This window comes from Hyla sarda, chromosome 4 (assembly GCF_029499605.1).
Source record: "Hyla sarda isolate aHylSar1 chromosome 4, aHylSar1.hap1, whole genome shotgun sequence".
Classification (NCBI taxonomy): domain Eukaryota; kingdom Metazoa; phylum Chordata; class Amphibia; order Anura; family Hylidae; genus Hyla; species Hyla sarda.
In genome coordinates this window covers 244930697-244944465 of record NC_079192.1, presented here as the reverse complement: position 1 = coordinate 244944465, position 13769 = coordinate 244930697, and the positions used below count along the sequence as shown (strand labels likewise).

Genomic DNA, 13769 nt, shown 5'->3' with positions numbered 1-13769 from the left:
GTCTCCGGTTCTTCTGACGTCTTCTCAGTGAAAGAGATACTGGCCTCCAAGACGGTCAGAGGAAAAAAATTCTTTTTGGTGGATTGGGAGGGCTGTGGACCTGAAGAGAGATCCTGGGAACCTGAGGACAACATCCTAGACAAAAGTCTGCTCCTCAGGTTCTCAGGCTCTAAGAAGAGGGGGAGACCCAAGGGGGGGGGTACTGTTACGCCGAGCGCTCCGGGTCCCCGCTCCTCCCCGGAGCGCTCGCTTCTCTCTCGCTACCGCAGCGCTCCGGGCAGCTCCACTGACCCGGTGCGCTGCGATACCGTCTCCAGCCGGGATGCGGTTCGCGATGCGGGTAGCGCCCGCTCGCGATGCGCATCCCGGCTCCCGTACCTGACTCGCTCTCCGTCTGTCCTGTCCCGGCGCGCGCGGCCCCGCTCCCTAGGGCGCGCGCGCGCCGGGTCTCTGCGATTTAAAGGGCCACTGCGCCGCTGATTGGCGCAGTGGTTCCAATTAGTGTGTTCACCTGTGCACTCCCTATTTATACCTCACTTCCCCTTCACTCCCTCGCCGGATCTTGTTGCCATTGTGCCAGTGAAAGCGTTTCCTTGTGTGTTCCTAGCCTGTGTTCCAGACCTGTGTTCCTGCCGTTGCCCCCGACTACGATCCTTGCTGCCTGCCCCGACCTTCTGCTACGTCCGACCTTGCTTCTGTCTACTCCCTTGTACCGCGCCTATCTTCAGCAGTCAGAGAGGTTGAGCCGTTGCTAGTGGATACGACCTGGTCACTACCGCCGCAGCAAGACCATCCCGCTTTGCGGCGGGCTCTGGTGAAAACCAGTAGTGACTTAGAACCGATCCACTAGCACGGTCCACGCCAATCCCTCTCTGGCACAGAGGATCCACTACCTGCCAGCCGGCATCGTGACAGTTGTGAGATTACCATAACACTGTGGCTAGCTTTTTGTGAACTGGTATTTCCTGTTTGAGTTTTCCTTTTTTGCCTACAAATCCCATAATTAATTTTTCCTCCCTCCCACACATCAGCCACCCCACCCATTGAAACATAAATGAGCTGCATCCATTCAAAAGACCTGTGGTTTTCAATCAGGGTGCCTACAGCTGTTGCATTAATTGTAGATTTATCTATCTCCCACCAAGCGATCACTCCACCCATTGAAGCAGACAGGCTCCCTGTCATCAGCTGACTAGTGAGTCAGGTCTCGGCCGCACTGCAACCTGGGAAAAATCTGAGACAACAGTAATTTTGTATGCTGTTAAAAATAAATATTGGGGTGAAAATCACATAAGAATTGTGAGATCAGTGTCACACACAGGTAAAGACACTATATTATGAACTACACTAACTTTACAGTCCCTGTAGCATAGTCAAATAAAAAAATCCTGGAATACCCCTTTAAGATCCAAGCAGAGGTGACCACCCTATTGACTATCTATGCCTAAATTAGCATTTCAGGCTCAAAAATAATGGCACTAATGGAAAGCTAAGAGGAAAAGGAGCTATACATGGATCTAGCAAGAAGATCAATATAGTACACCAATCGGGGATATATGTGGACCTAGAAAGCTGCAGATTTTTGAACATGCACCAGACCCTCTTTGAGGAAATATGTTTGCAATTAGATACTTATTAATTAATTTCACAAAATCTGTTTAAGTTGACACTTCAGGAAGGAATTGCAGCAGTCAGTTTTTGACCTACCTCATGGTGCTTCTTGCAGATTTTGGTCTAGTCAGTTATAAGCCCAAGCCCCCTGTGCTGCCTGCTATGTATATGAGTTACCCTCTTCTATTATTTGCTGACAATGAGACTCGGTTGTTGCTTCTAAACATGACTATTTGCAGTTTTATGTCCTAACATACTATTTATCATTCTGATCATATTCTTATTCATAACCTGTATTACATGATTCTTTACCAAAATGATCTTGTCTTTTAATGAAGATATTAAAAAACAAAATGCTAATACAGGGGACTAGAAATGAGTATTTGTGGTTGAGATGATTCACCAGTTGGCACATCATTTATTTGAAGGAAAAGTATTTAACATTTTAGAAACAATGGAAGATAAAGTTTTGATCCACCTTTAAAGGAGTTCTCTTGGATAGGGGATAAGATGTCTAGGGGCGGAGTACCCCTTTAAGTCTCCATTGTCATTAATGGGGAAAATATTTAGTTTCATAAGTTTGGTGAGTATTTAAGTTTTTGCCTTACCTCGAACAGGGTTCATACACTTGCCTTACGACTTACCTTTTGTTGCTGTGACCCTTCTGGAAACATGTCTCAGAAACCTCTTATTCTGGTTATTTACAGAGGGCTTACCTCATAGCTGTTTTAAGGATCCATTTCAGTAAACCTTTCATTGCTCATTTGTTTATATTGCCTCATATTGTTGCTAAGAAAATATTATTTAAGAAAGCATTGGAAGAATTTTTCTGCTGATAAACTTCTCATCTAGAATAGAAAGGATGAACATTCCATAACAGCTTAAGGTGAAAGAGTTTTGTTCTGTATGGAAGACGATAAGAAATGAATTTGACACTTGGCACAGATAATAGACAAGGTTTCAGCAGCGAATGGGAACTGACAGCACATTGTCTGTCCTGGTAGAATGATACATACCTATGACTGCATCGAAAAATGCACCTATGAAGTCAGCTGGATTATGTTACAACATGTTTTCAACATGTCATAAAAACTTTACAGAACAATGTTTTCTGTATGATCATGGAGAAATCCATAACATATTATGTGCAGGATCCATTGGTAACCATCCATTAGGTGCTACAACCCACTTTCTTTTTGGACCCGTTATCAAGTGTTGTCATCCTCTAAAGGATGCACCTGCTGTGAAGACCAGACATGAACATTTTAAATAAACTTTGAGTTTATTCTCCAATTTTCGCCTAGATTCCCATATAAACTTGTACTGCATGTGTGTGGATGATGCTTTCTCTCAGATGTCTTGTCTCCAAGGGGAAATGGATATTTAATTCCGCCAAGATACGAATCACCAGAAATTGCATCTACTTTACAGAACGTAAAGTGTACCAGCCATTTAAGAAAAAACTTTTGACATGTGTCTGTGACATGTCAAAAGTTTTGCTCAGTGGGGGTCTCAACACAGGTGCCACATACATGAATCCAACCGTCCTTTAATACTGACTGTAGTGTAAGAAACATATGCCTATGATTCGGGCATGCCTAAAATAAGGCCAACCAACTACATTATTTTAACAAGATATAAAGCGGAAGATTTAAAGAAGTCCAGTGGTAAGAAATGTATCCCCTATCCGCAGGCCCCGGCTCTGAGCTGCTAGAGAGCGTTTCGTACCCAACACGTCAGCTGGTCAAAACATTCCCCCTCCATTCATCTCTATGGGAGAGGCGGAGACACAGGAATGCACTGTCTCTCTCTTTCTCCAATAGAGATGAATGGAGGGGGAGTGTTTGGATCAGCTGACCTGCTGTGTGCGAAACGCCACACACAGCAGCTCAGCCGGGGCCCCGTACGGGAGATCACAGAGGGTCCCATCGGTCGAACCCCCTACAATCAGACATTTATCCCCAATCTTGCGTATGAGGGATACATTTCTTACCACTGGACTTCTTCTTTAATATACACTGTATACAATAAGGACTTCATACTATGTTGAATCTTTTTTCTCAAGCCAGACAGTTAAATCCATTTATACATAATGCTGCCCTTAATGAAAAAAGATAAAAACAGCTATTCTTATTTCCATAATTTGGAAGATCTACCTGAAAAGAGCTTATCCTAGGAGTAATAGGACAATAATAAACTGCGGCCAACAAAAAACACGTTGTAGAGAAAATTCAAGTTACAAGTTCAACAAACACACTAGTGGCCATCTTACGTCCTAACATTTAGTTGTTATAAGCAAGAGCTCTGCTTTGCGTACACTGGCTGACAAAGCTGTGGACAGTTGGCATAAACTTTATCCTAGTTTGGAGTGAAAGATTTTTTTCCATATTAATTCTGATCCAGTTCTTATTTAAATGTTTGCTTAATATGACATTTACCATCAGACCTTTAAATCTATTACTGACTAGACCCTGGACGTCTTTTCATTTACCAAGCAGCGAGCTGCAAGACTAAAACAAGATGAAACAAATGAGAAGTAATGTAAGCACGTATATATCATCTCATCTCCACTTGTTAAACAGTTGTGGTGGCCCAGTACGGGAGATGTTACCCCGTACCCTTGCTGCCCAGTCAGACAGCCTCCTTCAGTGTCCCCAGGCCCCCTTGCACCTGTTTCCCCCCTGTACATATGTTCTGCAGTGCATTGTATTATAAAATGTGTTGTATCTTTAAGAGTTATGTCATGTGATTGTTACCCAAGAGGTATCAGTGACCAGGTGATCCCAGGGGTGACCTATGGGCTCCCTGCTAGTCTCCCCATATAAGCCCTGGTTGGAGCTAGCTTCGCTCTCTTTGAGCTCCGCTCTTCTGCTATAGCTGAGGTCCATTGCAGTCGTGCCTAGTGTGTGTGTCCAGAGTGTTGGAGACCTCAAAGTCCAGTCCTGCAGCCACCGTCAAGTCAAGTAAGCTAAAGTCACAGCTTTATGAGTCAAGTCAAGTCAGTCGCTGTCATCTGTCAAGTCAGCGTGGTCTGCATTCAATTGTTCAGTCCTACTACAAGTCCCAGCAAGCCCCTAAGGTCTCTGAGTCACTGGTCACCTACTTGGGCCCTGGCTGAACTATATAGACTTTACCAACTGTCTACTCTCAGTAAAGCTACCGTTGTCCGTAATTTGCGGTCGGAGTCTTTATTGCCCCCCGTGCCTAGCCCAGGATCCAGCAGTATACCTTTTGGTGGTTATAGGCTAAATCACGCCCTGGTGCCATAAATCCAAGGGATTAATGCCATCTGCCCCTAGGGTAAAAAAATCTGCCCCCATCACCCCCGCTATCATACAGTATTTATGAATTTATTGAACTGAATACATCTCGTGGTGATGTTAAGGTGGCTTGACAGTTTTCCCACGCCCTGGCATTTATTTTTGGGATTCAGGCCAGATCTGTGAGTGGGAAGTATTATGGGATAGGAGAGTCATTGCTGGACTATGGGAAGGGATTTTACTGATGTTCTGTCCTAGTTACTGACCAGATGGACTCACATCATAATGAAGAGAAAATATTTCACACATCATTTGCTCCTTTTTGCAAAGATTTATGTGACACTGACTGTTATGCATGTTTAGAAACACAAAAAGGGTTTATTTCTGATTGACTACATAACAATATTTTATACAAAGTCTATGTAATTGTATTAGAGAAATGTGATTTGGCAGAATCATTGTGTATGAAGGTCTTCTGAAACTTTTCTAGATGAACTATTTTTTGTCTTTCAATGGGCACAAATTGCAACTTATTTATTAAAGGGTCATTGTCATTAATGTCATTAGAAAGAAAACTTTTGACCTATTGCCCACACATGTCAAAAGTATTGCTTGCAGCAGGTCTCAGTCCTGAGACCCACTGCGATCATTAGTTATAAGCCAGGGAAAACGAGAGGCATGTATCGGCTGTCAATCAAATCCGACCTTTTCTCTGTATAATACCATGCTGATTTCTCAAACACAAGCAATCCAGCTCACCCTGCTCTCCCCACTACCACTCAGTTAGTGTGGGGTAACACCAAGACTTATACATAAAACTGCCAGCCAGGGAATTGTGCGCACTGCCACACGCTTCCCTGGCTTATAACTAGCCATTGCAGCGGATCTCAAGAGTGACATCCGCTGCATTCAAAACTTTTGTCATGTTTGGGCAACATGTCAAAAGATTTTTCTAATTGCAGTAATGCTTTAAAAGTTCTCAGCCACTTCTGGAATATTGTGGTGAACAGTAGCCAGTGTCATTATTATTAAGGTTCACTATACTTTTGAATAGTCATGTGGGTGAACACAGTTCACACACTCAACAAGTTACATTTTTGGATCAGTGTAGCCGCCAAATAGAAATATAGACTTATATGTAGTTCGGTGTCTTTTCTTGGGATATTCTTTCGGACAATCAGAAGACATAACCATCACCAAGGATACTCCTACCCAATATACCCATATCTACATCCAGTTGTGGCGGTTAATGGCAGATTTACAGGAAAAGAGCTTTGTGAAGTTCCTTGGTATTTTTAATAAACTATGCTTGCAGCTGAGTGATTTATTCTAAGACAGGACAGGCTGTGCCAGGTCTTCCTTTTATGTCTGCATACAATGAGATTAGAATGAGATATGACAAGGAACAACAAAGCTTTCACTTGTGCATATATAGACAGGACTGGGAGGAAATCATTGGTTACTACAGCCATAGCTTTATGGTTTGTTTCATCACCAGCCAGCTATTGTCTCCCAGTTGGCTCCCAGTATGGCTATGTCTAAGTCTTCTTCTGTTTCCTCATCACTAGCTGCACATATTACAATTCCTGGGTTTGTGCCATAATGTAATATCTTTAGTTGTAGAGATTTCCTTTATTTTTGCCGTTTTTTTTTTTTCAATAGTAAAGTTTTATTAAAGTAGAGACTTAGTTTATACAGGACTTTGGAAGAGATTTATCAAAACCTGTCCAGAGGAGAAGTTGCTGAGTTGCCCATAGCAACCAATCAGATCGCTTCTTTCATTTCTGAAAATGCCTCTGGAAAAATCAAAGAAGCGATCTGATTGGTTGCTATGGGCAACTCAGCAACTTTTCCTCTGTACTAATTTTGATAAATCTCCCCCTTTGTCCTCTTCTTACTTAATGCAGATATACCCATCCTAAATTTATCAGTCAGTATTAATCAGTGTACAACTGCCCGGTGCAAGGCAAAGATATACGGTAGCTAAAGAAAGCAGAAAAGGGCAAATTGTATTGTATTGATGATTCTCCCCAAAGTAAAATGGTGGCAAAACATGTATTGGGATTTTATGCTGCACTGCTTGATATATGCATTGCTATAATGTATTATGCTTTTGATTTGTACGTATTATTGAGTAAGCATTGGTCTTGTGATGAACAAATAGGACATGGTTGAGAAGTATATATCTTGGTAGGTTGAGACTAGAGATGAGCGAACTTACAGTAAATTCGATTTACACAAACTTCTCGGCTCGGCAGTTGATGACCTTTCCTGCATGAATTAGTTCAGCTTTCAGGTACTCCGGTGGGCTGGAAAAAGTGGATACAGTCCTAGGAAAGAAGAAGCAGTAGATCCAGCACTATTCTTTGCAGCTTTATTGTAACACAGCACTCGGATAAAATCAGCCAATACATCAAACGCGTTTCGAGCGCATGCGCTCTTTTTCAGTGATCACCGAAAAAGAGCGCATGCGCTCGAAACGCGTTTGATGTATTGGCTGATTTTATCCGAGTGCTGTGTTACAATAAAGCAGCAAAGAATAGTGCTGGATCTACTGCTTCTTTGTTCCACTATTGGGTGTTGGCTGGACACCGATCCGTGCACATTGGAGGGGTTTTGGTGAGCTGGACAAGTGTCTGTGAACAGTCCTAGGAAAGAGTTTCCTAGGACTGTATCCACCTTTTCCAGCCCATGGGAGCACCTGAAAGCTGAACTAATTTATGCAGGAAAAGTCATCAACTGCCGAGCCGAGAAGTTTGTGACGAATCGAATTTACTGTAAATTCGCTCATCTCTAGTTGAGACAGGTATATGCATGTATACAGTAGCTAGTTTTCATATGTGGATTTTGTGCTATTTTGATAGATTTTTGCTTTATATAATATAGATGTTTATTGTTTTATATCATTTGGAGTTTTGTGTATTTCTTTTTTTTTTTTTTTTTTGTGATTCTATTGATGATAAAGTGACAACATTCTGAACCAACTCCTATTTAAGTTCTATCCCACTGGGGGAGATTTAACAAATCCTGAGGAGAGAAAAAGTTGCCCATTTGCCCATAACAACCAATCGGATTGCTTCATCAGAAGCAAGTTTTGATAAATCTCCCCGTCTGTATGTTTATAATGTTAAACCATGTTTTCAGTAATAAAAATCTCTAAGCAGTTTTTGAAGTTTTAGTGTTCTGTAGAGGCTTTTTATTTTATCAATAGTGGTGGTCCAAGATCATAGGCTCAGATGTATATGTCTGACGGAATCCAGAACTGTCTAGTTTTACCCATAACAACCAATCACGGCTAAGCTTTTATTTTACCAGAACCTTTTAAGATATGAAAGCTGAGCTGTGATTGGTTACATAGTTACATAGTTACATAGTTAGTACGGTCGAAAAAAGACATATGTCCATCAAGTTCAACCAGGAAATTGAAGGGTAGGGGTGTGTTATGGGCAAAACCAGAAAATTTTAGTTTTAGGCAGATTGATAAATCTGGGCCAAAGAGTTCAAAAATCTGCTCTTCTTGTATGTAGGACTTATAAAAGATTATTGTGATTACTGTGTATTACTGATAGTTCTATGTTCTCCGTTACCAGTGATAGTGGTGTGAACTTACATACATACACACACATACACACACTGCACTGCACTGGAAACAAAGAAAAAATGTGTTAATGAGTGTTAATAACAATAGCCTGTGAATTGATACCTATTAATTCTATTTTAGATATTTGTGTTGTTGGGTATATCAAACTGCATAAAACATATTTTTTTTTTTATGGAAAAAAAAGTTATATAAGGAATACATATGTATATTGTATCACTTTCCCAGAAAATATTTGTCACATATATGGTTATTTCCATCATATAGGTCACATATCACTAGAAAATGCCATCAGTTTGGGATTGGTGGGAACCTTTGATACCTCCAACAATCCTGAGAATACAGGAGATGCAGCAAAATTTTTAGCGCAATGGTGTTCACAGTTATATCTGCTATACAGGGAACTGTAGCCATCCCCATTCATGTGAGCTGCAGAGTGGGTGGTTGGATCACCACCATGTCATTGGAAAATTGTGAAGGGTAAGCCACACCTCACCAACCCTGCTTCCTCTTTATTCTTCGGCTCACCAGGACAAACACTCACTGATCAGAAAGTGAAGGCACATTCCAGCGATGTGACATCAATGTATATGTAGAGAAAACCCCTTTATGGAAAGTTCTAGTCTAAAAAAAAAAAGTTAAGAAAAAGATGGCTTTTCAGCTTTTGTACCTTAAATAGCAAAATGTAGGTTCTGCAGATATATAAAATATAGTTTGGTGCCAATTGCAGTTTTTTTTTTTTTTTTAGCATAATCTACAATTTTTTATTGCCTTACACGAATATCTACTGTAGACAGATGAGAACATTTCTGATTTGGCAGCAGTTGACTGTACTATATCACCACACATAAAGCATGGTTTTGAGTGGTCTTTTGAGTCATTGTGTTTGTCAACCTTGAATAATCCCGGGAAAATTGCCTTACTCCAAATTTAAACTAATTTTTACAACAGATGGGATGAGTGGATAATTTGGAAATCACTACTAGAGTAAATATAAGTTTTTATTTATTTATTTTTGGAATTGAGTTACCCCACTCCAATAAGTGGATATTAAAATGCAGATGACATTTCGGATGGCTTGGCATGTCAGAATGTTATTAGGATTTTTTTTTTAATAAATTGAAAAATGTAAAACTTTGTTACTAATAAAATATCAGTAGCCATTCTGAGAAATAATTCATCTAAGAATCCCTTTGATGTCATTCCGAGGAAATGACAGCTCCCTTAACCAATATAGCAGCTTGTTTTATACTGTTCGGTTTCTCCATCAAACTTAAGTAATTTTAGTAAGATCCCTTGCATTGCTGATGGGCAAAACGCTTCGCCTTCTTCTGATTACATATGACTTACTACCTATGCTGATTGAGGTGAGGCCCTTAGACCATCTTCGTTAACTAACTGAAGGATACTCATTTCTGTAATTCATCATAAAAAATATTATCAAACTAAGGATTTGATGGGAGAAAAATATATATGTAAATTCTGGAGCGGTCTATCAGAGATGTAGCGGAAAAATTGGATGGAAAGTCATTTGCTGGAGAAAGTAGTTCCCATGTGTAACGGCGGCTTATTTGCAATTTTATTTGCAATATAGATTTACTTATTTAATATCAGATGAAGCTAACTTTGCAGATTATTATGGCAATTTAATGATTTTCTGCTGTGTAATTTTGATAGGCATTTCTGTAACCTTTGAAATAGTTCTCACTAGAGAAAAAAATGTGAGCTTGATATGAATAGTTTGGATGTGTTAACATTATCAACGGATATTGTATTTACTCATCTGTTAAGATAAAATAAAATGTTACTTTCCTGTAAGAAAGCCAGAGTTGTGTTACTGGCGCTAAGACTAAACTTTACGATTAACATGTCTCCTAGAGCAAATATTGTTATAGTTACAGGATGTCTTAAGCTGATGTAGAGGACTAAATGTACTTGTTTTATTAAGGAGTTATCTACAAGATCCTATTGGAACAAGATACATTATTTCTGCCATATAGCTCCAAACCTTTTCATTGTATGTTTACAACCATTGGAGTTCCATTTATGGCTTGTCTTTGTGTAGGTTCTGCTCCTGGTTTTGGCTTAAAAGTATTAATGTAAAATACTGACCAAAATAATAGATGCAAAAGCTAATTCTTAGCATAGTACAATCCCGAATTTATGAGTTACCTCCTCTTCTATTATATGCCAAATGGAGGTAGATGAAATACACACAATAGTAGACTTACGATTAAGACTTTTTGCAAAGTTGTTTCCCTTTTTAATTCACATGCACTTGAGTAAAGCATCCGTTATTACTTTTAATACTGTATTCTGTGATTTTCCATTTGTTTCTATTTGTAATACTTTGTTTTTGTTCATTATTTAGATTGACTTTGTAGACGTGATCGCTGAACCCGAAGGAACACACAGTTTTGATGGCATCTGGAAAGCAAGCTTCACCACCTTCACTGTGACAAAATACTGGTTCTACCGCTTGCTGTCTGCGATCTTTGGCATTCCATTGTCACTAATCTGGGGCATTTACTTTGCCATTCTGTCGTTCCTGCATATCTGGGCTGTTGTGCCATGCATAAAGGGCTACCTGATCGAGATTCAATGCATCAGCCGGATCTACTCCATCTGCATCCACACGTTCTGTGACCCATTGTTTGAAGCCATGGGCAAGATATTCAGCTTTGTTCAAATTTCTCTACGCAAAGAAGTATAAATGACACTCAATAAAGTGCCTATAGTCAGAATTTATGTGTGAGTTTTAAAATCAGCAACATTTTATGAGCACTGACATAAGATCAAAAAGTCACTAAAGTGTGTGCCCTGGGGCAAGTTGTTATCCTCATAGAAGATTTTTGTCTAAAGAAGCTGTTATCAGCCATATGAGTCATTTTGCCGGCTCAATGTGATATACTTTTTCTTTTCTTTTATACTTATATATTATGACATGCTTGCATGTTACAGTCAGAATGATGTTACAAAAGAGTTGGTTTAATGGTAAATGTAATGTTTGGTGAAAACATTCTGCAGTCTAAATAAGTGACAAATGAAGAAATACCGAAAAGGCAACAAATGTAAATAACTATATTTTGTTACGCAATTCTGTATACTGTTTTAGAGAGGGCTCTTTCATGATTTCTGTCCCACGTTTTGAGTTGTTTCTAGTTATCATGATCTGCTATACCTTGGTCAAGGCTCTAATATTACATGGAATTGTCTTACAAGGTTACGGATAACTTTTTTTTCAGCATAACCAAAGAATCATAAGCTAAAGTGTTTAAGTGAATACTTAACAGCTATGGGAAAATAATCCAGATAAATACACATTCTATCTTTAACATACTTTATATGATAAGGTCACTATTAGTTATTGGCTGTATCCTTTACAATAAATATGACACTGGCTTCAGTCATCTATTATGTCAATTGTTAATGTACAGGAAAGAAATGTATCAAAATGTTAACTCTTTTCTGCCAATCCAACTACTGCCTGAACAGTCCTTCGCTGAGATGTCTTCTGCAGATATTCTGTAATTTGCATTGCGAGATTCTGTGCCATTTATAAAAATTGTATATTTTGCTAGGACCATCACACACTGTAAAATCTAACCTAAGAAATGATTTCACGGTGCAGAATATTTATGAAAATTTGAAAGCCTGTCTTTTGGTATCATAGGATAACACTAACCAACATTTACCATCTACTTTTCTTGACATGTGAACACTATAGTGGACCCTTCTGATTTGTTATTGCAGATATTTGCTTTTATTCACTCTTGCATTCAACACAGTTACATGTTCTGCTATTTTAACAAGTATTTTGGAATATAAAGTGAAATAAATATATAATACAATGTACATAAAACAAATCTTGGTCATGTTATATTTGCAATGAAGTTTAAGTGTTGCCTTTACTAATACACGTGCACAGAAATATTTGTGCCTTCTCTGTCTACTGAAAAGTCACTATTAGTTTTGTACTACTCTTATACTATACATTCTACAAATACAGGAAATAAAGTGCCTTTTTATAATGCCTATGATATATGCTGCTTCCATTTTAGATGGCTGTCTATCCATTTATCTCATTGGTTATACAGTTCAGCAAATGTATGAACAGTATTGAAATTGAGGACAGACATTTCAAGTACATAACATACATAATAATTAAACAAATACATACAAAAATTTACATAAATTAAAATAGAAAATAGAAAAATTGAGTTGCTGGTTACAATAAATTGTTTATTATATTTCTGTTTTGTGAACTTTATGTACATATATGACTTTAATAGTATAAGGGTCTTTAGATATAATATGCCTACAAATCGCCACCTATAATACCAGCATGATTGTTAGTAAATTAGGGTAGCCGTGAAACGCAGGAGTAGCTTTAAGAAATGTGAAGATCCTTTAACATTACCTGCTTATACAAGATTATCAATATAAATACCATTCATTGAAAATGTACATGTCAGTGATAGTATGGTATATACTTTTATGTTGCTAGCTGAGGCAAGTTATGGGCACAATTTATCAAATGTCATGTACACCTAAAGTATGGGTGTATCCCACATCAACTAATCCGATTCAACAGATTATTCCTAATCACCAGAGCCAATAGCATCTAAGATCTGATTGGTCATTGAGGGCTGCTGCTCCCCAGTTCATGAACAAGGACCTGTTCTCTCTATATGCATCAGTAGTTGGTTTTATCATGCTATGGAGAACTAAACTTTATTTAACCATTAAACCTTTACAGAATAGTATACACCATCTAATAAATGCAGCTTTCTTTTTCAGTTTCTCAATTTTTATGCTATGGAATTGTAGGTTCCATTGTGCTTATAACTTGCACATCCCATCAGTTGCTCCTCATTAGTGTTGAGCGGCATAGGCCATATTCGAATTCGCGAATATTCGCGAATATATGGACGAATATTCGTCATATATTCGCGAATATTCGCATATTCGTTATACCCTCGTTTTATTTTCGCATATGCGAATATTCGCGTATGCGAAAATTAACATATGTGAAAAGTTGCATATACAAAATTAACGCATACGAAAATTCGCATATGCGAAAGTTAGCATATGCGAACATTAGCATGTGCTAATTTTCGCATATGCGAATTTCCGCACGTCAGTCTTACACAGTAGTATTACAGCCTTCTTTACACCACATAAGCTGGAAGCAGAGAGGGATGATCACTGTGATGTGTACTGTGAAGAAAAAAAAAAAAAAAAAAAAAAACGAATATTCGTAATTACGAATATATAGCGCTATATTCGCGAAATTCGCG

The 13769-nt window shown here is 38.8% G+C and overlaps 1 protein-coding gene across 3 annotated transcripts in view; it reads left to right on the top strand.

The window, feature by feature from the left end:
- Nucleotides 1–13362, top strand: part of CAV1 (caveolin 1) — a 64700-nt gene extending 51338 nt beyond the window's left edge. For all 3 annotated transcript variants that reach the window (XM_056573855.1, XM_056573857.1, XM_056573854.1), the window contains exon 3: nt 10841–13362. In XM_056573855.1, the coding sequence (XP_056429830.1) occupies nt 10841–11182 (342 nt within the window). In that variant the 3' untranslated portion in view covers nt 11183–13362. The remainder of the gene's footprint in view (nt 1–10840) is intronic.
- The last annotated feature ends 407 nt before the right edge of the window (nt 13363–13769 follow it).